The 27,501-nt window shown below is 40.0% G+C and overlaps 1 protein-coding gene and 1 long non-coding RNA gene across 4 annotated transcripts; one reads left to right on the top strand and one right to left on the bottom strand.

The window, feature by feature from the left end:
* Positions 1–1,587: 1,587 nt before the first annotated feature.
* On the top strand, positions 1,588–1,857 carry LOC109203228 (uncharacterized). The gene is made up of 2 exons (XR_002063144.1): positions 1,588–1,632; positions 1,790–1,857. It is a non-coding gene; the product is annotated as an uncharacterized LOC109203228 (long non-coding RNA).
* Positions 1,858–19,657: 17,800 nt separating this feature from the next.
* LOC109195159 (uncharacterized) lies at positions 19,658–23,985 on the bottom strand. 3 transcript variants are annotated; one of them, XR_002056858.2, is made up of 8 exons: positions 23,458–23,982; positions 22,682–22,740; positions 22,443–22,594; positions 21,874–21,961; positions 21,584–21,783; positions 21,122–21,328; positions 20,720–20,888; positions 19,658–20,558 (listed from the first exon to the last, which is right to left on the bottom strand). XR_002056858.2 is itself a non-coding variant. In XM_025898562.1 (8 exons), exons 3-8 carry the CDS (start codon positions 22,460–22,462, stop codon positions 20,467–20,469), a joined length of 741 nt encoding a protein of 246 aa, XP_025754347.1. In that variant the 5' UTR covers positions 22,463–22,572; positions 22,682–22,740; positions 23,458–23,985; the 3' UTR covers positions 19,658–20,466. The 3 variants fall into 3 exon arrangements, 2 of the variants coding, with proteins under 2 accessions (XP_025754347.1, XP_025754343.1); XM_025898562.1 differs by having other exon boundaries at positions 21,619–21,783; positions 22,443–22,572; positions 23,458–23,985; XM_025898558.1 differs by having other exon boundaries at positions 21,619–21,783; positions 23,458–23,984.
* Positions 23,986–27,501: the final 3,516 nt, after the last annotated feature.

Below are 27,501 nucleotides of genomic sequence, written 5' to 3'. Positions count from 1 at the left end.
ATCTTTAAAGTGCAAAGTTGTAATATATTCATATTCCAGGTATTCCTCAAAAAACATGTTTGTAACATGAGGCCATTTGCATTTTTATTCATTTTTTCATTAATTTAAAAAAAATTCAGTTTTTGTATCACTACCCCACTCTTCCACAAGTGGGGTCGAAAATGACCCCAAGCAGTTCCTGTGGAATCTTCTATGAAACTTTCATTCTTAGCGACTCTGACTGACCCACTTATACATCTGATGGATCAGGAATTAATTTTTACACAATAACATACATGATTTATAGTCAGGGCTGCACATAAGTGGTCCGCAGGTGTGCATTCGCTGTCAAAATAAAAGTATTCCCAGAAATTCAGAGAATACGCGCTTCTTTTGCGGTGGAGGAACACCAAAGTAATTGCTTATGGAGTTTGCTTCTTCGACATCTTTAAGAGTTCTGAACAAATGTCTGTCCTCCTCAGGAACATCTAATGTACACAAATGAGCGTTCCAACTTCTTATCTGGTGCGCGTCTTTTATTTTGACAGCAAATGCGCACCTGCGGACCATTTATGTGCAGCCCTGTTTATAGTTTTCTGTGCATTTCAAACATTGTCCTTTCTGATGTTTTTTTTAATATCTAAAGTAACATGGCTGCTATGAGGCCAGCAAGGATCCCTGTGGCCCCACAAATGATCCAGGACGGATGGGATGAAGAGCCCATCGGAGGCATTGACTCAGAATCTAACATCTCAGATATAGAGGACCCAGACTATTGTCCCCCCACTGAACAAGGCCAGTCAGATACAGAGGAGTCCTCTGATGAGTCCTCTGAAGAGGAAATGGATATTGAGTCTAACAGGATGAGCCCCTCTTACTGCTCTAGCCACAATATTCTGAATTAGTTGGCCAGTGCTTGCACCTGGGTTTAGTACTGCCTCCCCAATAGATGCATGGAAGATGTTCATTATATTATCATCTGATAATATAATAGAAGAGGTTCTGACATGCACAAACATGGAGGCACGAAGAGTCGCCACAGACAGGGGAAAAGCGTGGAAAAATGTAATCAAACATGAGCTCCTGGCCTTCATTTGATTGACCATTCTTGCAAGAAGTGAGAAGAACTGGGATGTACCAGTCAGTGTGTTTTTTGGGAGTCCTCTGCATAACCCATTGTACAAGGCCACTATGTTAATTCAAAGATTTAAAGATATTCGCCGTTTCCTGCACTTTGATGACAAGAGGACCAGAGCCTACCGACTGAAAACAAACCACATAAAAACATTTGCATAATTATGATAGGGCTTTGGAGCGTGATGTCACGGGGGTGGGCGTGGAAAGGATTTTGGCCCCATCTGCCATTTTGGGGGTCTAGCGCAAGTGAAAAGGGAGCGAAGGCACACACAACAGCCATGGTTCGTATTTGCTGTGTGGTCGGCTGCAATGTTCGATCGCACGACCGGCAAGAGAATAAGCTTGAAAAGGGTTTATCTTTTCATTCTTTCCCAACCTGGAAGCAACATGAGGCAGCTCGTGTATCGATGTTACCAAACAAAGGCGTCTAGCCTGGATAGCAGCTGTGAGACGAGCTGATATCCAGCTCTCTTCCACCTCCAAATATCTGTTGGTGCTCCAGACATTTTCATTCCGGTAAGTTCTAAATATGTTCATATCACTCTTTATAGACTATTAGTTTTATTTTCGATGAGCTCTGAGGTCATAGCAAAGTAGAACAAACATCCTACTGAGTGATTTTGCAGAACTACCTTCTATTTATAGAGTTTCTAATTATTTGGCATTATTGCAGCAAACCAGCCTATGAAATGGATGAAACACATCGTGACTGGGTTCCAGTGCTACATAAGGGACCTGCTTCACCATGCCAATCAGATTACTTCTTCCATGTGAGGGTGAAGAGGTGACCCTTCAGGATAAGATGGTGAAGGTTTGCTGCATTTGTTGAACAGTGTGGTAGTAAAACCAGGGAAAATGAAACTTGCTCCTGTTAAATATTCTTAAGTCTTTTGCTGTATAAATAGTGGTATTGTTTTTTTCAAAAGATACAGTAAATAATGTTAGTAGTGGGTGATATCATGTAAACACCGTCATGATTTTGTGTAAACATTTTGTCTTTTGTAAACTATAAATGACATGGATTCTACATTGTAACTGATGTGATGTTCTATAAAGTGGTTTTAATAATAAAAAAGAGGCAAAAATTAGTTTGTTTCTTTATTCAACTTTTGAACAGTGGTACTCAGTCAGTACATATTCAGTAAATGCAAATTATTTACCTGGCAGTGCACTTCAGGCATAAATCTAGACCCCTAGATAAAACATTATGGCATTATATCAGTGACAACTGGGTGGTGGGATTTTTCTTTTTTGAGGACGGCTCCTTTTACCTTTCAATACGGATGGTCTGTTTATGTTTTGATCAAGAGCCTTTTTTTGGGCAGCTGAAGAGGAGAAGTCTATCTTATGGCCAACCTCTGGCTGTGTCTTGGTCATATTACCAGGCAAAACCCAGTATGCAGGTTCATCTGTAACAGTCCTTGTGCCACAGATCCGCACTGTTGCTTCTACATTAAACAGAAGAGCAGCGACATGGCTGCAGGTCTCCACGACTCCGGCCATACAGGTGCAGTGGGCGGCTTCAACCTTCCCTGTGATGCTCACAGTGACCCATGGCTGCAATGCTGGTTCATTCAGTCTTTGAGAGTGCAGTACCTGAAACACACACAAAGTTCATTTAAAGACAAGAACTATGAGCCAAGGCCGACATAAATGTGTTTTATCTACTTTATCATAAATGTAACAAAGTGTTTAGAAAGTTAGCACATACATGTAATTTTTCATTTCTTTATGTGTCCATCTATAGAACGCTGCATTTTATATTCTAAATCTGCCTGCTCTCTGTCAGAAACCTGCCTGCAGAAAATGAACCTAAAGTATGTAATGTAAGGATGTCATCACTTTAGAGATGGAGAAAGCATAAAGTGACAATTATGAATCACTTAATATGATAATATGTTATCCCTCTAACAGCCTCCACATGTTCTCACTGTAATTTCCCCTCATGAATGAATTTATGCTGCACTAATCTGAATGTTTGGGGGAAAATCAAACGCATTTCACACGCAGTACTGAGCTGACTTACCTTTGTTTGAATGACGACTTGTACTCGCTGACTGCACAGATAAGGTACGAAAATATGTGAGGCTATGTCAGTAGCGGTTGGTCTTCAGGGTTTCTACTCCACAGCCGTGTTTCATACGGGTCCACATTTCCAAAGCATGCTATTTTCTGCAAGTACCGCTGCTTTGCCTCTGGACGCAATCGGTCTCTATACAGTCCATTCTCCAAAGTCGTCTGGGTCTTTACTCCATTGCCGTATTTCATATGGGTTCAAATTTGCGATGCACTCTATTTTTTTTAAGTACCGCTGCTTCGCCTCTGGACGCAATCGGTCTCTATACCGTCCGTTTTCTTTGGAGCTGCTTTTAAGCATGATTCTTGTCGACGTCGTTCCAACACAGTGTCTCTTTTGATTCGTAGACCCCGAAAATGGCGCCGCGCTCCGCGGTGTGACGTCAACTCCAAAGCCCTATTAAGGAACTGACCTCACAGCCCATTGTTCCTTCAGTGGGCTGGTTTCAGTCATTATGCAAATGTACTGTTTATAAGGTTTGGGGAAACCTGCAGTCAGCTGAGACTGAAGAAGTCACTTGGATGAGTGACGAAACGTTTCTCCCACAAAACGCTACGTCCAGATGAACAGATTCAACTTTTGGAGATTTACGTTCCTGGATGATTGAGAATGCATCAAGACCACATAAAAACACCATCTACTACTGTGTCTGAATGTGTGGTACTGGCACTGTCAGTTTAGGCCTGAAGAGATATGTGTTTAAAAAAAGACCACCAAATTTAAATATAATCCTTACATGCTTGTTAAAAGTTAACTTCCAATATATAAAGTTTCTAATAAGCAAAATGATCAGATCTAACATATGGCAGGCTTTATATGTAACATAATGTTTCTTGTGATTCAACTGTGGAATTTAACTTAGTTCTTTAGAAGGACAAGCTATATTACTTTATTCTCAAGTATGAAGCCAACCTAAACTTTAACCATTTAACTGGCCACTAATCTGGATTATAGCTTTCACAACAAAACTTGTTTTTAAACACATTTTTTTAAGAAAAATAAATACTATTGTTATTATTATTATTATTTAAAATGTAATTAAACAGAAAAGTCGTTAAATATAAAAGCAGGTTGCTTATGTTGTTAAATAAAGGCTAGATTTGACATTAATAGATGCCACAGATGTTCAAAAGCTGCCACAAAGCATTAAAAAAAAATAGACGTCTCCGAAAACATCGGAGCATTTTTGCAAATATGGGATGTCTTGATAAATCGAGCAGATATTTGAACTTTACACAGCTACATTCTCGCCTGAAAATATCTTGAAAGTTTATTTTGTGACCCAGAAAAAGTAATATTTAAAAGTTTTTTAGCCGTGCTCCTCCACCATTGCCGCGCTTACAAGTACGCACAAGTACGCACAGGCTCCGACAACAAATGCGATCCTCCTTTTCCCCAGACTACCCTTTCTATGTCACAAAATAACCTTTTAAGATGTTTTCAGGTGAGAATGTAGCTATGTAATGCTCAAATATCTACTTAATTTATCAAAATATCACATATTTGCAAAAGTGCTTCGATGTTTTCGGAGAGCACTGTTATCCACCAGCGCCATAGCTGACCTGGAGGTCAAGGCTCAATAGAGCCGGCAAGCACAGCTAACTCCTGGTATCGTTTTCAACCCCCCTGCGGTCTTTTGCTACTCAGGTTAAACATGATATATATAGTTAGTTAGTTATGGCTATGGATTGAAAATACCCCCCACACACCCCACCCTACCCCTAATGGCTGCACCTCCCGAAGAATTTTGTCTGGGCTCTTATCTCACTTTTTTATTTCAAACAATCAACAGAAAATTTCACCACATAGTTTTATGTAAGGTTTTTAAGGCTGTGGTGTTAATTTTTAAGTAACATGAGCCCAGCGGCAGCAGCAACGCTAGGCTAACACTAACTAGCTAGCAAGATTAAAAACCTGGTGCTAAACTAAGAGAAGCCACAAAATCAGTTTGAATAAGAGTAAACATTTACTCACCAAGTCAGTGTATCAGGTAAAGATCCACAGCAATGACAACAATAATATCTTGAGCTGACGCTTCTCCAGGTTTGCTCAACATATTCCATAACAAATGCACCGTGAACATGCGGACTGATCCGAGAGGGAGGAGGACGGTAGTCACGTGGCATTTTCAAAACACATCTTTCATCCTTCCGCACTGAGAAGCAAAACTTCCAGCTTACTTAGTTTTTCTAAGTTAAGACAACTCAAATAAATTGAGTTTATCAGCGTTTTTGCATAAAAAGTACTGGTAACTTATTTAAATTGAGTTCTAATAACAAATTGATAAAAATTGAGTTCAGCCTATTTAATATTTTTAATTAAACACAATATTACATTTTACAGTGTAGAGAACACCAGGTGGACGGGAAGCAAGGTTTCCAGCTGCTCTACCATGGTGTAGACAGGAAGAGAAATAGAGTTTAGGGGGTTAGGGGTTAGGAGGAAGGTGCACACAGGTAGACTATATCATATGCTGAAGTGACAGGAGACTACATGATTGTGTCAGGGGAGAGTGTAGCTACTGTAGGATCAGATCAGAATCAGATGGCAGTATGTAAAATGACTCTGACATCAAGAAAAACAACATTCTATTAATAATGGTTTTATATAATCTGTGTTAAACCAGAGCCAAGAATTAAATGGTGGAAACTGAAAAAGGAGGAATGTTGCGCAGAGCTCAGGGAGGAGTAAAATACAGAGGAGAGGTAGAGATGCCAGATGACTGGAGTGCTGAGCGAAACTGCCAAGAAGGTGATGAAGATGAATCCTCTGGACAAAGGAAAAAGAACAAGCAGACTTGGTGGTGGAACGAGGAAGTGCAGGAAAGATAGTGATGGTGGATGAGTTTAAATACCTGGTGTCAGTCATCCAAAGTGATGAACAGTGCACAAGATAAGTCAAGAGAGAGTATAGGCAGGGTGGAGTGGATGGAGATGAGTGTCAGGGGTGATTTGTGACAGAAAGAAAGCAGTGAGAGTGAAAGCTAAGATTTAAGAAAGATGTATGGTCGAGAAATGGTGGCACTAACAAAAAGACAGGAGGCAGAGCTGAAGACATTAACATTTGGGGCGGGATTGACAAGTTTAGACAGGAGTACATCAGAAGGACAGCTGAGGTTGAATGGTTTGGAAACAAAGTGAGAGAGTGAAGGGTGAGATGGTTTGGACATCTGCAAAGGAAGGTGTGATGTGGGTGTGGTCTGAGGTGGGGTGAACAGGTGTTCTGGGGACGCCTATTTATGCTGCAGTCACAGCTGAGCAGGGCTGGTGAGCGTGTGCTGAAACCACAGTGAACTGTTAGAATAAAAATAAACATGCTGTCACCACACCAAGTGCTCTTGTGTTTATATGGCGGGGTCCACCTTCACAGAAGGATAGTGGATATGCTGAAAGAAGAATGCTCAGTATAAAAACACCAGGAAGGAGTAAAAGAAGAAGACCAGAAGATGCTCAGGAACAGGCGAGGTGGAAGACAGTGATGAACTCTGGTGATACCGAAGAGCGTCAGCTGCTTGAAAAATAGTGTGTGTGTGTGTGTGTGTGTGTGTGTGTATGGCAATTATACATAAATGTGCAACATTAGCAACCTCCCAACTCATGAAAGTGAGTGTTATATGTGAAGCATCACATCTTTGTCAGTGAACAGCAGCAGAAACCCAAAATCTGACCTTTCAAACACGAAGTTCATGGAGAACAGAGGGCATGTGATGAGTCCTGTTGCATTGGAACTGGAGTGTGGCAGTCACACTCTTCACACTCTTCACACTCTTTACACTGTCAAGGAGCACTTTGCTGAAGTACTCGATAACACTTGGGATCCACATGTGGTGTGGCGGTGTACTAAGATACTGATCTAGTTCCAACCAAGGGACCAACTGGTCAGAAGAGGCCATCTTCATTAGCTCACTGGTCCAGATATGGAGCACTTAATAAAGCGTTCCACTAATAAGAACTCAGAAACGGATATCTGTCCTGAATTTAGCTGTTTTTTCATTGTTTAATAGTGTCTACTATTAAAACTACTATCTATCTATCTAGCTATCTAGCTATCTAGCTATATAGATATAGAAATGTGTGTGTGTTTCTGTGTGTGTGATGTATTGACTGTGCTACCCCCACAACAGATGGTAGCATGTTGTAAAAATGCAGAACATAAGAAAGCCTGAGCAGCTGGGGCAGAGCCACATAGTCAAGTGGAGGCAGCTACACTTAAAAAAAAAAAGACACATTAAAATACCTCAGTTATTAAGTTCTTTATTTTAATATGTTCTCTATAAATAACTTATTTAAATTTAATGATCATTTATTAATAATAATGATAATAATTTAGCAGCATTGTGCATTTGAATGAGGTCCAATGAGAATTGTTCTCCGCAGAGAGAAGCCTTTGTATTTAGAGCATGACATGTATATGTATCCATCACTGCACTGACTGTTATGCCAGCATCTCCCAAGGTCATTATGCTCTGTTGTTTGGCTGTTCTTTGCTTCTCAGGTTTGCCTAAAATATGTCATATGTGGGATGATATTTGGTAAAAATGCTATTAAAGAACACAAGTTATCTGGACAGCATAACAAAACAGGGCAAGGTTGTTGTATCCAACAAATTTGAAGCTTCACAAAAAGTTTCAAAATATCTTCTCAGTCCAGTCCTAAGAATACTTCTTGTAGATCCAGACAAAGTAAACTTTCTGTGTATTCCACTGGTTATATTATTGAGCGAGACAAGGAGACCAGTGTAAAACAAAAACTGCCTCCTTCCCCGTGCTTCCTATATGCTGATTTCGAGGTGACCTCTTGGTTTTTATGCTGAAATCACAATAAGACTTTAAATGGATTCCCAGCATTTCTCAGGTCTATAACTGTGAGTTTTAAATCATCAGTCCTTTTTTATTTTCTCAGGTTCACAGAGCTCAGGTTCAGGTTGGGACTAGGTCATCACTGACAATGAATTTGATCTACCAGAGTTAACCAGAACCCTTTAAGACGTGAGGTTAGTTTCAGATTCTTTGCTTTCTAATGTATTCATGGGTAAAAACTGCTACTCAGGGCTCTTGGTCACTTGTCATTTGATCTTCGATGCCTCAGACAGTCATGTGTTTGATCCTTTGCTGAGCAGATAACGTTCTTTCCCTGACATTATCCAGCTTGATGAATGTGGGACTGTGGCCGGGCGTGAGTTAATAAAGTGTGCTGAAAAGCACGAACGTGTGGTCGGGTGTGCCGTGGGTTCTTTACAAGGACATTTGAGAGAAGCATATGCTAGGACAGGGGTCTGCAACCTTTTACACCCAAAGAGCCATTTGGACCCGGTTTCCACGCAAAAGAAAACACTGGGAGCCGCAAATACTTTTTGACATCTAAAATGAAGATAACACTGTGTATATTGTTTTTTACCTTTGTGCTTTGTGTGAACAACTAAGGTGTGTTGCTTATGAAATCCATGAAGTGCTACAGAGAAAATTACATTTTATTTACGTAATTAACACATTTTGAACTCTTACAGAAATATAACAAAAGCAAAGACACCCAGCTGAACTAAAATGATCCATGTAGCAAACAAAAACTGTTGTCAACCGCCACCCTTATATCGCCTTTGGGCTGTTGGAGCCTTGACCTGACTCTTAAAAAATAATTGGAAAAAAGCACTATGCTGCTGAAAAATGAAAGATAGATATTTGCAAAATTCTGCCTAAATATGTATTTTACCTGGTTAATGCGTGCGGCAGGGCGTGGTTTGCAGCGCCGCTGCAGGGGAGGCGGACGCACCTGAGCGACACCCGCAATCACGCCTCGCCGCCTTTACGTCTGCGCTATCTGTGCTGTTGTGTTGTTGGTGGTGTATGTTGGGCTGTGAGCTGAAAAGCTACAGCCGGCTGTATGCGTACAGCAACCGTGTGCAATGTTCCCTCTAATTTTTCACGTGTCTGAGCGAACACACAAACTCCCTGAGCGTCCCTTGGACCACTGTGAGCGACATCAGACGTGTGCACTGTGGTCGTGCCGGCATCTAATCCATCCAAGTTACATGGTTTATTAAAATAATCAAATTACAGCATTTACATTTATGTTAGACTACTTTTAATTAACTGCTTAAGCCCACTTACAATGAAAATGTAAAAAAAATCTAGTCATTGACCTGTGTAGTATGTTAACACTATTGGGAGTAAAAATAACTTGAACTCCAATTTTGAAAACACAACTTTCTTTCTTTTTAAAAAAAAGCTCTGACTTGTATTATGAATCTGTGGTCTGGGAGAGAGTCTGTAACTCTGTCTGCAAAATACAGGATATAATGACCAATGTTGGGCAATTAATTATATAGTTCTTCAAAAAAGTAACTCAGTTTGGCAAACAACAAAGATTTTTGCAGCTATTTATTTTTTTAAATGCAGCCAAGGCGTTTTTTAAATAAACATTTCAAACTATTTACAGAACAATCAGCTGTTCTGCATCAAATCTGATGCCACACAAATTATTTGTGCCACTCCAAAAAATAATTTCTGTCCACTATGAGATAAAGGAGAACAACAGCCTGATACCTGCAGGCCTGACAACAGGAGATGTATCACTGCTGTAACACCTGTAACATTCAGCAGCCGCCTCATTGTTCTGACACACACAACAAAACTATTGACTACACTACACACTAACTACACACTAACTACACAAGATTTGCGCTAAACGTCGCAAATCTTTCACACATCAAAGCACCGCCGTCACTCCTAAAACTTCCCCCCGTTTCTTAACAACTAGATGCCACGTTGCCATATCATTTTTTGATTGGTCGACATGGTACTTTTTTGGACGAATAGAAAAGGGAGAGGGGGGTGGAGTTTGTTTTTGCTCACAGGCTTTCGAGCCTTTTTCTCTTATAAAACGCCGTTTTTACCGTTTATTCCCGCAGTAAATATAAACAACGACAGTATTCAGGAAGAAAACCAAACATTGCAGATATTTTTATCACAACTCTGGTTTTACGTGGCCGATCAACACAATTTAAAAACTGGTATAAAGTCCACACTTTTTCCGTCAATTGTTCCGTCTGTCCTGCTCACATCTCCAATGGTTGGACACGTTGTCATTAACGTGGCTTCACTGCACATCAGCCACGCCGCTTTGGTAGCTAAAACACCGGTGTCGGCACATAAGGACGCTGTCATAGCCTGTCAACCACGTTGATTGACTGCGTATATATGAATGTAAATCGCATTATTGGCTGGACTATGGGATAAGGTGGCATCGTTCTAATACAATACGGGAGCAGCCAGTCACTCACTGACTAACACTGCAAAACAGAATTGTTAAAGTCTTAACTTTAATTTCAATTCAGGTTAATTTTTTTTGTGCGCAACACAGATTTTCTGTGCGCAGAGACCGTGCCAGCAGTGCGCAATTGCGCATGTGCGCAGCTTAGAGGGAACATTGACCGTGTGTGAAAAGTGCTCAATAAAGAGATGCTCAAAAGCATGCTCATGGAAACATCGTCGGGTCTGCCGTGATTTGTTTACAATGGGACTTCTGCTCCTGAACCTCTGTGCACAGAGTCCGCAAATCGGGGATATACGAAGTCAGTTTACTCACGGTGTTTGTCTTTAACATAGTTCACGGTGGAGAACAGCTGCTGACATAATGTGGATCCGAAGATCCGTAATTGGCCTACCTGGGGTTGAAAGTCTCGATAAATGCACGGTGTTTCGGCGGGTATACCGGCTTCCGCGAGTGTGACTCTTATTTTGAGCGATGAAAAAATAATAGAATATAATTTTATTTTTATATTTCAATATCACAATAATCTTCCAATTTAGAACTACGAGTTAAAAAGAACTAACATAAATAAAATACACTTCAGCTAAATACTTCTAATTTATTTTCCCAAACCACGCGGAGCCGCACTATAAGGACTAAAGAGCCGCATGCGGCTCCGGAGCCGCGGGTTGCCGACCCCTGTGCTAGGACATCACAAAGTAATTTATAGTGATCAGCAACTCTACAGGAAGGTATCCAGTATAATGCTGTACCTTTCAAACATCCTCAGTAAATTCATTCATTTGCTTGCTGATGTGAGGGTTTGGTCGCACAGTGCAAGCCAGTTACAAACACATTGGGATTTTGGATATCCCCACCCTGCTGAGAACAAGCCAACACCTGTGCTGCAGAAGATCAGCAGTGTTAACGCTGTGCAAAAGAATGTCAGATATCTGAGACCAAAACTTAATGTGAGGGGCATTTGGCATCTTTAAGGCTTTTCTGTGTACTTGGATGATCTGTGATTATGGCACTGCATCTGAACCTCAAGAATAAAGGACTCATGTCAAAGTCATCACAAAGTTTCTCAGCATCCAAAGCACCATAAAAATGTCCAGGATTCATTTGAATGGACCAACCGCGTTCACCCTCGTGGGACCTCAGGTGGGCACTTATTTTGGATCCATGCCCACTTGGTTCCCTGAAATCTCCAGTGGTACCCACCATGTGGGGTTGCCATGTAGGGTAATGAGTCTGTAATTAACCAACATAATTCTGTGTATTATATAATATTCCACAGCTTTTATTGTGTATTTGCCTTATTTACAAAAGCTCTACTCCAATGGCACACACATGCAATAGACTTAATGGATTTATTCCCATTTATGTGTTAATAGCAAAACTTAATACTTTGCATAAACACATGTAAAATGTTACTGGGGCAATGAGCTATGGAGCAAAAAATAAGGTTAAAAAAATAAATGGAGAAGCAGCCTTTAGCAGAGTGTCATGGGACGTATGTTCCAATTAAGGATATCTCTAAGGTGTGTGGAAACGGATCCTGTCATGACTGACAGAGCCTCCTCATGTCTGCTTCAATCCTCAGGAGAAATAACAGTTATGCAAAACCATGTGACTTCATGCTATGGAAAAATAACGTGTGCAGAGTGAAACATGTTACTGAACAGCATGTGAGATTTGTACCTCGTGGCTTCAGCGTAAGATGGCACTCAGGATTTAAAACCGCTCTTGCATGTGTTCCTCAACAGGCCCCATGTTAACAGCATTTCAGTTGTAAATCCCTCCTCTCCGTGTGCTTTTCCATGCATGTGTATCTGTTTTCCAACCATGTTTAGAACGGCTGTGTTATAAATCTCCGTTCTCCAGGGTGTGTGTGCAACAGGGCGAAGCTTTGTCGCCTGACAGGCAACATACTGACTGAGGATGCTACTCCAAGATGCCTGTCATGTCCTCCCAGCCAGTGCGCTCTCCTGGGACTTTACTGCTTCCACTTTTTTTCTTTCCCTCTTTTTACTTTACCTTCTAATGCTCTCTGCAGTCTTTGGTGCAGGCGCCTGTCCACAAACAGAAATGAAAAGAAATATTACCACAGCAAAATAGTTAGAGAGAGGACACACACATAACCAAGAAATTATCAGGAATAGGAACAATGAACCTCATTTTCGTCATATTGTTTCTTCAGGGGGCTACGTTTGCTTCACAATGGAAACAAAGTGGCCGATCACAGCACACACTCATCCTGACAGGCTGAGACGTAGAGATCCTTCATGATCAGTATTGATCTCTGACACCATTAAAGTCCTGGCTGATTATCTGCCTCTCATGTGCCTACCAAGCTTAGCAGGCAAATGAACCCTAATGGCATTTTGGCAGAGGATGAAAGCATGGGACCCTGGTTGATAGAGCAGTGCACCAGAACTCCAAAACAGGACACACCAACCTGAGCACCACCTGGATTGACTACACTAAAGCCTGTGACTCCTCACACATTGATTCTTGGACGCGTGGCGTGTTTGGCACTGTACAAGGCTAAGAGCAACCGACTGTAAGCACCAGATCCACAGAGGCAGGCATGTACCACATCCAACAGGAGCCAAGCTGCAGACTGTACAAAGGTGACCTGGATGTACAGTGGAATCAGAATCAGAAAGACTTTATTTATCCCCAAGGGGCAATTAACATACAACAGAGCAGCATGACAATAAGAGTGAGATAATAAATACACAAAATATACAGTATATACACAGAATTAAAATTATACAGTTTTAAAATTAAAGTGACTGAAAGGTGAATAAATAACTGTAGTGTGAAAGTGTTTTCCCTCCTCCTGATTTCCATTTTAAAAAAAAATATTTGTGACACTGTTAATTTTTCAGATCATTAAACAAATATAAATATTAGACAAAGATAACATAAGTAAGCACAAAATGCAGTATTTAAATTAAGGTGTTTATTTATTTATTATTTATTACTTTATTGAGAGAAAAAAAATCCAAACCTACATGACTCTCTGTAAAAACAAAAACAGATTGCCTTCTGATTATTCATGAACTCTGACCTTAGCTGAGACATGTGAAGCCTTGGTTCTTCAACGTTGTTCTGGGTTCTTTTGGGACCTCCGAGATGAGTCATCGCTGCGCTCTTGGAGTAATTTTGGTAGGCCGGTCAGTCCTGGGAAGGTTCACCATTGTTTTTTCCATTTGTGTATAATGGCTCTCACCTTGGTTCACTGGAGTCCCAAAGGCTTAGAAATGGCTTTGTAAGCTTGTCCAGACTGATAGATGTCAGTGACTTTGTTTCTCAGGTGATTCTTTAAATTGTGGCGTGATGTGTTGAGATCTTTTAGCTTGCTTCACTTTGTTAGACAGGTTGTATTTAACTGACTTCTTGGTTCAACAGATTTGCCAGTAATCAGGCCTGAGAATGTTTAATGAAACTGAATCTAAGGAGCTTGGAAAGAAAAGCGTCTGGACTTCTTTAAGTTGCTTGAAGACGTTTCACCTCTCATCCGAGAAGCTTCTTCAGTTCCAGGGTCACATGGTGGAGAGTCCCAGAGACTCAGTGAAACTGAACTTACCTTTAAAAAAAATGTGGTTAATTCATGATTTAACAGGAGGGGCAATTACTTTTTCACACAGGACCGGATAGGTTTGGATAACCTTTCTCCCCTCTCTCTTTAATCAATGAAATCATCATTTGAAGTTTTATTAGAGAAAGATAATCATAGTAAATACAAAATGCAAATTTGTTTCATCATCTGAAACATGTAAATGTGACAAATATGCAAAACAACAGTGAATCAGCTGGTGCAAACACTTTTTCACTGTAAGATGCAAGCTTCATACAGGACAACGGATCGAAACATCTGTGTGTACTATCCCAGAGATTATTTGAAACCATATGTGATTAAGAATGGATTATAACAATAATACACACACACACACACACACACACACACACACACACACGCGCACACTGGCACCACAGTACAGTGAATAAAATACTGATTCCTGCCTTTTTGCCTCTTTGGGAATTATCTTCAGTTTCAGCATTTGCTATCATAAAACAATGAATAAAGAAATCTTGCAGCGCTTTGAACAGTTCACGACTTCACGATGATGACAGAAATGACCTCAGCCCAAGATTTTTTTAACGTTTCCTTCTAAATGCTGCACAGTGGGAATAACAAACAACATAACAAGGCATGCTGGTGTGCTATGGGGCACATTCACGCGTATGCCTGGGAATCCACTCGCATGTTTAGAAAATCCAAAGTAATTGTGAAAGTCGCCTTTGATCATATTTTCTCTTTCTGCAATTTCATGCTTTCTGACCTCTTTCCCGCTGCTGTTGCATGATCCTACAAGGCTACATGTGAATTTTTCTGAGGCAATGATAATTAGCTTTGCCTGGGAATATGGTGTCTTGTGTAAGCAAGCCAAGTCATTTGATGTTAAAAAAAGGTTGAAAATCCATCCCCATGGGGCTGGCAGTCACATGCTCCAGAGTCATCTACTGACTCTGTTTCCCTGGTGTCATCAGCGACGTAGGTTTGTACGCTTTCCCCTTTAAAGTTTGTCAGGTTTGGAAGCATTTCAACTCCAGCTGAACTCCTCATTAGACCTGATGTAAATATTTCATATGTTAGTCTTATTTTGCTCCTCACACACTGATAAAAAAATCAACTTGCCTCCTTTTTCCTAAGGTAACATAAATCAGCCGTGTAATGTTGTTAAGTTTACATACTAAGTACCAGAAACATCAACAAGAGTTTCTTCACTCATGTCAAGGCTCTTCTGTAAGTAGCTGTGGTTCCAACCAAATCACTCTGCTGACATGGCAGTTTGGATTAAAAATGGATGAAGACGTGATGGATGGAACAAAAACTTCAGCTCAGCAATGGGACTTAAACAAGTCACACACAGGTCAAAGGTGTTAAACTGACTGAAGATAAACGGTCTCTGTGTGACGACACAGCATGACAGAGGGGGTCAGACGCTTTATTTAGATGAATATTTAAATCTTTCATGGTTTAAATGCCAGTAGTAGTGCACATGATTGAAATAAATCAGGCAGCTGGGGTTGAACATGTCTCTTATGGAGTCCTTTGGTTGTACAGACAGTGGAGGGCTATGATAACATTTCTACATGGTGTTAGATTGGGGTGGTTACAGTGGTGTCTATGGTGGGCTTCAAACTGTTAATAGAAGCTTTGTTCCATCATGCCAACACCTACACCTTCTCCTCCACCTCTGGTTTTTTTTATTAATGTGTCGGGTCTCTAGTTACAAATGTAAAACCTGAGCACAAATTGAACAACTGTCCCTCCATTATGCACACAGTGTTTTCTGAGAGGACACTGCAGTTTTAGCAACCTACATTTACTTTTATTCCAAAAGTTGATTTGTTTTGTTTTAGCATACTTTTGACTTTTGTTTCACTTGTATGTTAAGTTTACCCAGGTACTCTGGATAAAACTAACATTCTTGTGTCCTGTATATTTTGCAACCAGCTGCCACCAGATGGAGCTGCAACCCAGAGATGGTTGTAGAAAGATGTTAGAATTCAGTTTTTTTCCTCGGCCTATTATTTGTTTGTTTTTTTCAAGGCTGCAAAAACTCTTTTTCACAAGCGATGAAAATGAGATTTCTTCAAAGTGTAGCTGGTTTGTCAGCACCAAACTTTTCAGTCACAATTTATTACTGAACAATGTGATCAATGGTTTCAGATGCCTTTGTTTAGACAGTTTTTGACATTTCCAGTTAAAGGTCCTCAAACTTCACTTGATATTTGAGCTTTTCTTAGTTTTAGACGGTTACTCTAAATGTTTTTCTTCATTTATTCAACTAAGAAATTTGTCACCAGGAACATCCCTAATATGTAACACAGCAACGGGTGCATGAAAGCCAGTTTGGTGTTTGTTATCTTGCCCTCCTTGTCATCTTTGTCCTCCTCATTGGTCAGCTGCTCTGTGGCTGTATGATTCACGAGGCTGTTATCAAACAGCTGATAAGCAAAGAATAACGTAATAAAGGCACATAATCACTGTTACACAGTCTTAAATGTTATAGTTAATTAAGAATAAAAGCATGTGATGTCTTCAAATTATGAAGTGGTTGGATATCGCTGTTTCATCCATTTTCTTAACTGATTATCCAACTCAGAGTCTCAGAGCGCTCTACCCTATCCCTGCTGACAGTGGCCAGAGATGGGGTACACTTTGGATAAATCACCATCCCATCACATGGCCAACAAAGTCAGAATCACCAGTTAATCTAACAAGAAAGTGTTAGGCCTGTGAGAGGAAATCCATGTAGTCACAGAGGAAACAAGCAGTTTTCTCATAGAAAGGTTGACCAGATGTTTAATCCTAGAATCATTTTGTGGTGAAAGGACAATGACTGCATGGACAGGTCACTCATACAAACATGGCTGCTGTAGTTCTTATGATAACTTAGACTTATTTAAGTTATAAGAAATATGCTGATCTTCGTAGCACTATAGGTCTCCTTTGAAAGTGTCCTGACTCCACCGTAATAACGTCAGTAGTGATCTTTGATTAGATCCTTCATCATCAGTTCTGAAAGAATGAGCTCAATCTCTTGTTGTGGTCTTTCTCTGTGTCCTTCTTCATTTCTGTCTCTCTAGCTTTAACCTATCATGACCCCAGAGCAATTCTCACAGGCTGGTTGTCATGTAAGATGGATAAAGGCATCAGCAGATAGCCTGTGGTGGGGAGGAGGTTGTAGATATGACGGAGATACAGGACCTAGAGCTTAAATCCAAAAATAGGATGTAAAGTTTCTTTTCCATTTCATTGATCCTGTGTCGAGGTGATAATACTTTTTTTCTTCTCCCTTTCTGACTTTTCATCTGCATCTGAGTTTCCTCATTTCTGTGTCCCACCTCCCTCTTTCAGCACAAATGTGCAGGGGTCAGCTGCCAAATTAGACGGATGGAGCTATCACAAAGCCTGCTGCAACTCCTCGCTGGAGATGAGATGAACGAGAGGTATTAGGACACGTCGTCAACTTAATGAAATGTAAACACGAAGTGGAGACAGAAAAAGCTGTCCTCATGAAACAGCAAAAACTCAGGGGAATAACATTAGAAAGAAACAAAAATAAATCAACGCTCTGTTCTGCATTCTTGCATTGAACGTCTGTTTTTGTTGTAAATCCCAGTCTCATCCACAGTGACCCTGAACCCACTCTCACAGGTCAGCTGCCATTTTAGATGGATGAAGCCATCAGCTGTGCTGACCTTTTTAGCCCAAATTACCCACTACTGGCTGTCTGGTCGACTGTACACTCTTTGTCTATCTGTTTGGCAACAAAACACTGAAACACTGGCTTTCTGATATATATAATATACATATCAGATTGAAGTCTGACACACTTTTTTGGCAAATTAATTACATTTAATGAGTCTTGGAAGGTTGAGAAAAAAATCTGTAACTGTACAAAAGAACAATGAAAAGAAAAGAACAATCGCTGGTGATGTTATATGTCATGTGTTGTATATCTAAATTTAAAACTGGCACATTGTGTAAAATGGCAAAAAAAATGTGTCCCAAAAAAGGTTGGAGACAAACTTCATCCTTCTTGATTTAACAACATTCAACAAACATCTGGGGAGTGAGGCGTAAGATCTGGACAGCAGTTCAGCACCTAGACTCTGCTATGAAGCCATGTTGGCATATTTGATGTTGTGTGTGGTTTAGCATCACCTTTCTCAAATATTCAAGACATTCCCTGATGTCTTCTGGGTGGAAGCATAAGATCCCCTAAGACCTGTATATACGTTTAAGCAGGTACGGTGTCTTTCCAGGTGTGCAAACAGGCCATTGCACAGGCAGAGTACACATCTGGTTCACTGATGCAATGCTGATGCGACACTGTATCATCAGATATGCAGGTTTTTGAACTGAGCTCTGATAGCAAGCCAGAGCTCTCCTTTTTAGCCCTCAGGACGAGATGTCCACGTTTTTGAAAATGAATTTAAAATTTGTGTTTTTGAGACCACGTAACAGTTTCTGGAAGTTACTTTCCAGGACAGAATCATAGCTGTATGATTCCTGATTGAGGGTCTGACGATCATGTAAACCTCGTATTTTGTCTCGTCCCGTGTGCAATGAGATTTCTCTGGTCCTCTGAATCTTTTGATGATATCATCCACTGTAATTTCTAAATCATTGCAAACCCACTGTGCTGTGAAAAATTGTGTCATTGTGCAAAAACAAGGGGACCTGATTGTGTATGGGGGCATCATATACCTAAAGCACCTCAACAAGCTCCTTTCCTTGATGAGGCATAGTCCCTCTGATCTGAGCTCATTCTGAATGACTCAACGCCTTCTCCCATCTCTGAAAGAAAGCTCAGTTCTGTTGTGTGATACTGCAAATTCTGGTATCAATCTGATACCAAATAAATACCTGGTCTGTATCGCTGATATCAATAGTGCTACCAATACTTTATCCTATAACAGCAGCTCATGTAGAGGAGAGTGTGTCATGACTTATAAGATTAACATTCATTTACAAATGATGAACACATTTTGAACTTAGAGGGTAGAAAACAGTATCCCTACCTACCAGCCAGTATTGATTACAGCATTGGTACTGGGTATTTGGATCGATCCGCCTTTCTCCACTTTAACACTAACCACGTGTTAAAGAAGAAGGTAACAACAATGCAGAGTTCCACCCCATTTAAAGCCGTAAGCACAATACAACAGAAGGCCACTTATCTTGAAAACTTACGGATACCTAATTAAATGCTTGCTTGCACATACAAACTATGAGATTACTTTGTTTGCATTACGCTTACCCACAACTGTTCAGAGAAGACGGCTAATATAGAATCTTTTCCTTACCTGTCTGTAGCACCAAGGGATGCTCCGATGCACTCTCAGAAATAGGGGTACCAAAGTGTACCAAAAAGGGTACAAATGCTTGTCGCTGGGGGTGTTCCTTTTTGAAGGACATTTCTGTACCCTTTAGGCGTGGTACATTTTTGTACCTTATGAAGTTGTACCATCTGAAGTACAATCATGTACTTTCCTAAGACATAAATGTACCTTCAAACTATAGTACAGAAATGTTCCCTTGAAAAGGGTACAATAGGGTACCTATGAGGGTACCCCCCCAGCGACAACCTATTTCGTACCTAAAGAGACAAAAATGTACCCCCAATAGTCCAAAATATTTGGTTATTTAACCATTTATTTTCGATAATAGAATCACATCAAAGCATTTAAACAACCACAGGAATACATCCTTGATTACATTCGTATATTGCCATAGGACATGTCAAGAAAAATACATTCATTTAAAAAAAGTAAACAATCACATAAAGACATTAAACACCTGAACACAATGTTTTTGACGGATCAGAGATGGCATGTATTTAAAAAACTGTCCACACAAATGTTTTGCTCTACTTCAACAAGCCAGAATATATATATGTCATATATATAGACAAAGTGGAAAATGTGCTTGCAACGTCACACAGAATACCTCAAGGACACAAACAGCCTATCATCAACTAAATAGGTGTCTAGAGCTTGAAAGTCTAATTCATTTCCTGGATTGAACAGGATCCAGTCATTGTCAACTGCCACTTGGTAAGCATGGAAATGACATTCATAAGTGCAAGGAAGTAACAGTTTCCCACACAATACCCAACAAGTATCAACATTCAAAATATACTTGATTTTAAAGAATATAGGTATGGCTTCAGTGTGTACATGGCCAACTACAAAAACATCCTCAAGTTCATATTTGACACTGCTGACAGATATAGCAGACACACGCTGAAGCACTTTATCCTGAAAATGCACATCTGTAAAACTTTTGTTCATTTCCAGAGCATTCTGTAAGTCTGTGGATTAACAGCAGTGTTTCCCCTACATTAGCTTAGCTGTGATGCTGAACCGCAGCTGAATTCAGCTCCATGCCAACAAAACACCGAGAATGAAACTTGTGGCCAAAGGCTATGCATTGCATCATGCATTTACCTCTCCAAGGATGATGAAATCTTCTATCTTCTCCTTGAAGATGGATGGCAAGAGGAGAAGTGCCCCCTTGAAGTCAATTCCTAGGTCATACAGATGCAAATGCACTTCATTAGATTTTGATAGCATGCAAATTCCCATTAACATGCTCTTGACATGGCACTATGGTACATCAATTATCTTTGGAAGAGAGTGCAAATGAATTGTCACAAAATTTACTATTTGTATGAGGTCAAATTAGCACCTGTAATGTCTTCAGCCAGTGCATTCTCTCTTGCCTCCATGTAGACCTTCTTCAGTGGCAAATCCTTGGTCATTTGAAGAACATTTTGAAGAACAGCAGTGAAGTTCTCGCTAAAGCGGCAACAGATGTTGTCTTGGCAGGGATGCATTAAATCAACCTCATCACACAACTGGAAATGAAAAGAGCAGAATAGACAAAAGAATGACATTTTACATTGAGGATTTAAACTTTTGACATGTTTAAAGACACAGACTGGAGATAAATGTAAAGTGCTTTAACCCTTGAACAAAAATTCTAAAGATAATAAACAGATTGATTAATCAGTTAGTACAGAAAATAATAATCAGATTTACAGACAAAAAAATCATTAGCTGTTTGCCCAATCATCTTAACAATTCTTACCCCTGCAGATGTCCCCAGGAATGGATATCTCTTTAATAGGTCCACAGTACACATTCCTTCAGCTACCTCTTGACGTCTCCATGCAAAGGTTTTTGTCATGCGGTCTTTCACCAGTGCTGTGTCAGGATGTAGCATCCTGTGATGATCATTTAGCACCTTGATATGAGCATCAACGGAGGCTGCATCTTCCCCCACAAAGCACGAATCCTTTGTCAAAGCAGATATCAGTATTATCATAAGTAAAATCTGATAAGTTAATGTTACTCGAAATGCAGTAATTTGTACACCAAATGCTTTGAAAAAAATGCAAAAATGTTGAATAGGAATTGCAAGTTGAGCTGACTTTTGTTAAATCAACTGTGAAGTTCCTTTTTCTATGTTAATGTTATCTGTTAACATGTTTCTTTCAATTAATGTTTACTTTTAGCTTTACAGTGAACATAATAAGACTACATATGTTACCTTAGCTCTTAGAGGCTGAGGGTGTGAGGATTTACGAGAGAGGGCTTCAGTCTCTTCAGACAGGAGCTGCTGGATTCCTCTGTGGTCCGATGTTTCTGCGTGCGTCCAAACTTTTCTTTAACCCGGTTCACTTCTTCGTTGCTGATTAGGGGAGCCCGTTCTGCTTTGAACTTTCTCTTGAGTTGGCTGTGCCAGGTGTCCTAGTTGTTTCAAATGTATATAAGTAGTTAATTATGCTTACTTTATATTAATATAATCTATAAAAGAAACAAAAAAGGAGAGGTACTCACATAACCATTTCCGTGTACATCTCTTAAGAAAGGATACTTCACAATCAGGGCTTTGATGACCTGGATGTAGTCTGAGTGGGTTGGGTACCTGTTTCAAACATAAGAAAAACAACACACAGTACACTGATTACTCTTATCCTTTTCTGGGGGCTTTTCTGTTCTTCAATTCTTCTACTCATATTGTTACTACCGTAAATAGTATGTTATAGACCAATGTCAAATCAATGTAGCTAAAGTTGATTTTAATTTTTTAAAAATGGGCGCGGACAAACAGCCACACCTCTCCCAAACTTCATTAATTAATTGACTGCAGTCCTGAATTATTAATTTACTCTTGAGCAAATTCGAAAATGAACACTTTGGATATCATAGTCCAGACAAGGTCTGGAGACACAGGATGTATGGTTTTACCACTATTGCCAGTTCATTGGAACCGTGTGTCACGCCAGACTCGAACGCTGGTCTCCAGATTGGGAGGCAGATGGGCTAACCATTTGTTCTCTGCCTCTCGTACAACAGCAATATTAATATTAAGAAATTAATGTAATTATTCAGAAAGGAACCCTTACATTGTGTGCTGTGACAGCATTTCATAAAGAGTCCCAATTATTTTGTTTCGGTACTTCTGTTCTTTCTGGACTGGTTCTTTGAGATCCAAGCGACTCTGGACATCTTGTGGGAATTTTGGAATGGAAATAACTGCAGGCAAGAAGGTATAGAACTGCAATACAGTAGGAAAACAGCATTAACTAGCCATTTTGCAAGCACTTAAATGCATATGCAAATTTAGACATTTATCACAACCTACCTCTGGTTTGCTTGGGACACTGGACCTTCAACTGTACCTTCAATGTTGTACATCGTTATCTGAAATATAAAGTACAGTATGAAATAAAAATAAAACCATTTTCAAATTTCTTTTGGGGGGGGGGGGGGGGGGGGGAATCCTTGCGCCGATTGCCTGTTGGCTGTAGGCATTATTCATTGCAACCAAAACAATAACCCGAGTTGTGGATAGAATAGAATCCTAGGCTATCTTGTCTGTTTTTGCTGCCCACAATTTGCCTCCTTGATTTTGGTTTATTTGAAATTATAAATCGATCCCTGATCGAGCAGCTAGCTGGCATCACAGGTGTTTGCAGACAGTGTCCCTGCGCAGAGCTTACAGCTCTCATATTCGAAAATCCCACTAAGTAGGTGGAATGGTACAAATGTGTACCTTCCATTGTTTAAAATCCCTTTGAGCGGGAAACAAGTTAGATGCGATAAATTTTGCTTAGAAAACGATTTTGTTAATAGCTATATTTACATACTAGCACGTTTTGAGAAATTATTGATTTTTCTACATTGTTGTACACGGTTAGTCACTATTTATTGATAAAACACTCGAATACGGCGGGCAGACAGACGTTGAACATTCCACCAACAGTCTAAATAGTCCACATTTGTATCTTTCTTTGTTTAAAACTTAGCTAACTGCTAGCTTTCACCCATGTTAAATCTAGCTCTTCGGACTTTTGCTAACTCTACTGTAAAATTACACGTTGTAATTTTTATAAAAACACAAAATCACACCCGACTTACCTCTAAACCTTTGCGCCTCGTCGTCTGACACATCAATGCCTTCTTCCATCAACTTTTTAAGGAGCTCCTCCATCAATAACCCCCTGAGAGTCATTTTCTGTGTCAACGCTAGTCAGCGCGGAGGCGGAGCACTCATCGCTGCTGGCTTTTCAGCCTTTGGGATTAATGCGCGTTGCGAACTTGACACATGAAAATACAACATTGTGGTATTAATGCGCAGTTGTTTAGAAACCGTTATGCTGTCTTGGCGAACTATATTTGTAACTTACAAAATGTAGTCACCGTAACATAAAAATCTGCTTGACATTTTAACTTCCAAAGAACCTCGGTTTAACTTGATGTTGCAAATTCCATAAAAACCTCACAATTAATGAACAATTCTAGGATGTAGTAAAAGCGAAAAAGTAAATGGCCAAACATAACAGTAAAATGATTTCACGTTTTTGAAGGCTACAACCAAGATTTAAAACATTAAAAATTATAACTGGAACTTAATAAAATGGAAATGGACCAGTTTTTTTTTTAACATCATTTGGTTGTGCCTGCATGTCATTGTGTGTGTTTTTTTTAATATAATTTAACATAACTTACACAAAGGTAGGTTACAGATATTCTTTGCATCATAGGATAATTTACGTACAGAGGAGAGGACCAACAGATTTGATTATAACATGTAGCTTTTATGAGCACACTCACATCTCATATGAATTTTACAATTAACCAGGCCCATCCAGATTTTCCCATGCTGACCCATTACCACATTCTGCCACTGTCACTGCAGTACAGGTCAAAATGGTACAGATTTGTACTTTATTTCAAATTGAACCTTTAAAGGGGCATTTCTGGACTTTTAAAGACCAGTATTGTACTTTTAAGGGAACATTTACAAAAAATGTACCTATAGGTACAAAAATGTTCTTCTCTCGTACCTCTATTTCTGAGAGTGTGGATGGATGCTCTGATGGATGGATGCTCCGATGGATGGATGCTCTGATGGATGGATGCTCTGATGGATGGATGCTCCGATGGATGGATGCTCCGATGGATGGATGCTCCGATGGATGGATGCTCCGATGACTGGATGACTGACAAATGGAGCATCCATTCATCGAAGGGTTTGAATGTTACACAGAAATCACTTGTATAGAAAAAAGTGCTTGTGGACTTCTTTGCACTATCCTTGTGAATGAGGTGAGTTGTGTAAAGTGCTATGAGTGTTCAGATAAAGTAGAAAAGCGCTACATAAGTAGCAGTCCATTTACCATTTACATTATAAAGTGCCTTGAGGCAACATTTGTTCTGATTTAGCACAATATATCGTATTTTTCAGACCGTAAAGCGCACCGGATTATACGGCACAGTGTCGATGAACGGGTCTGTTTTCATACATAAGGCGTATTAAGCGAAACAAAACAGTCAGATAAGTCAAACTTTACTCATCTCATTCTTCTTCCTTCCTCCTCTTCCGTATCATTGATTCATGCATAGTTATACAGGTATAACACACAGTGAAATGTAACCTGACACACTCCTCGACTTGTGCAAAAAAAGGGGGGGGGGGGGAGAACATTATATATAATATATACATTAGGTGAATGTGCAGTAGTAGCATGTATGCAGCAAGCAGGTGAATTCTGTACATTAAGTTCATTAAATAAGAATAGACAATCTGACTATTTTACAGAATAGACAATATGAACATATTTAAAATTAAAGGAATTTGAAATGTACATTGTGCCGGTGGATTTAGAGTGTCTGGAAGAGAGTCCTGCCTCAGTCACTTATGGATGATGTGAGAGGGCGGGTGTGTGTGTGTGTGTGTGTGTGTGTGTGTGTGGGGGGGTTGGTTTAGGGCCCAGATGGCTTGGGGATAGAAGCTCCTCTCGAGTCTCTCTGTCCTTGCCCGGATGATGCGGAACCTTCTACCGGATTGCAGAAGTTGGAATGTTGCAGTATATTAATGACTAACCTCGTATTGTGGATGGATTATCTCCGTTGTTCTCCTGACTGAAGTTTGGTCCGTTTACAGCATCCTGCCATGCGATTGCATTTGTCTTTAACTTTTATCGAGTTTATGTTCGTTTGACTTTGGGACCTGAAGAGACGGAGTTTAGGACCCAGATCACTCTGGGAGGCTCCTGACTACGGCAGCCGTAATGCTCCAACAATCCATCAAGCGGTGCAGCTTCATAGCTTAGCAAAGTCGTACTAAAGCATTTGACAGATTTTTGAGCGCCGTGTACCACATAAAATCGGTTCGAGGTCAGTAAGCACAACCAGAATTCATACATAAGGCGCACCGTTGATTTTTGAGAAAATTAAAGGATTTTAAGTGCGCCTTATGGTAAATACGGTAAATACAATTGAATTGAATTTGTATTTTTTGTATTTGTTTTTCTGTTCTAACTTTTTGTTACAAAGGGAGAAAAAAAGTAGTGGTAGTGAGGTGATAGTGTCAAGGGGGATGTTGAAAGAAAAAAGGAAACACAGGGTTTTGTCGCTTCCTGAGAATAAATGGGTGCTCCTCCTAGGATCATTTTAACGCATCATAAACTTTCTCCTTCTCTCGCTTTCTCTCCTACTTTCCCTTTCTCTCCACAGCTCCCCTTTTGCATTCATTTGAAAGGCGCATGCCTCAGAGGTTTGACTAATATTCCCAACTGGCTGTCAGATTTCACATGGAGGTAGCTTTTTCTCCCCCTGCTAAAGCAGCAACCGACCGCTGCCCTTTGTTATAGGGAAGAGTGACACCACAAAGAGATGCAGTAGTATAGGAAATCATTTGCACAAAGCAGAGAGAGAAGAGACAAAAGAGCAGAGTTAAATACAAAGTGTGAAAACGAGCAAGAAGCAGGATGGTTGCAGTCTGTTTCCCACATCATTTTCTTTGTGCCCTGCTGATCAGCGAATGTAACTTACTGTTTGGAAGTTGTTGAAAAATGTATCTACTGCCTGATTTATGTCAAAACAAAATCAACAAAGTATTCCTTGAAGAAACGTTGCTGATTTGCACTATTTCATAGAAAACCTCACATGTCAGATTAGACACATAATCTAATCAGTATTAGAGCATGGCTCTGATGTCAGGGTCATCAAACACTTAATTCCAAGTGTCAAAGTCAGTTATAACATATGCTAGCTTCCAAGGAAGTTCAAAGATGTGAGATATCTGTCATTTTGTCAGACTGGTATCCAGAAGGTGCAGTACTGAAAAGGTTCTGCTGACGCTGTCCTTCTAATAGAAATAAATTGCAGCTGACAGCGTGTGTTTAGTTAAAGATCAAATAAGAAATGTAAAGAATCGAAACTTGAAAAAAAGTAGGTGAATTCTAAATGAACACCACGTGAGAACCAGTGCAACCGCACTTTAAGCTGCACTGCACGGAGCTTAAGATTTCAGTTGTATTATAAAGTGTTGTTGATTTGGTTAGGTGCTATAAAGCAGTATTTTGCAATCATCCACTTGGACAATCTTCCAGACTTTTTGCCGTTGCAGCACTGGCCCTCTGTTAGTTTGTTTTATTTATTCGAGTGAAGAGCTCCTACAATTGTGTCTCCATCTCTTTGGAACTCATATTGAAAGTTCGGATCAGCAGCTACCAAATACAAGTTCAACACTTGGACTCAACTGCAAATATTCTACGTGAGTAATTTGCATTGAAATGACAGTGCAACAGGACTCAGTACTCAAAACAGCTTGCTATGAAAACAGAAGAGTGTATCCAAATCTGTCTTCTGGGATTTAGATTCTTCCACTATTGCTCTGCTCTTTGAAGGATTTTGACAATTTCTTGCGAAGAGTTCAATAACTAGAGCTCACCTGTTCCTTTAATGATTAACTGTTGTGACAGCCTGTTAAACATGCCTGGAAATGCCCACATACCCACCCAAAACTCATCGATTGTTCCTGGTTGGTGCGAGCATTAGACACACACCCATGAGAACAGCAGGAGATGCCAGCTGAGGTGGGCAGGGCAGTGGCTCGAGGTCAGAATATGCACAGATCGTATATTACAAGCAAAGCTGGCAAAGAGGTTGATTAAT

This window comes from Oreochromis niloticus, linkage group LG2 (genome assembly GCF_001858045.2).
Source record: "Oreochromis niloticus isolate F11D_XX linkage group LG2, O_niloticus_UMD_NMBU, whole genome shotgun sequence".
Classification (NCBI taxonomy): domain Eukaryota; kingdom Metazoa; phylum Chordata; class Actinopteri; order Cichliformes; family Cichlidae; genus Oreochromis; species Oreochromis niloticus.
Note: the sequence above shows the minus strand (reverse complement) of the source record. Positions and strands in the feature narration are given on the sequence as shown.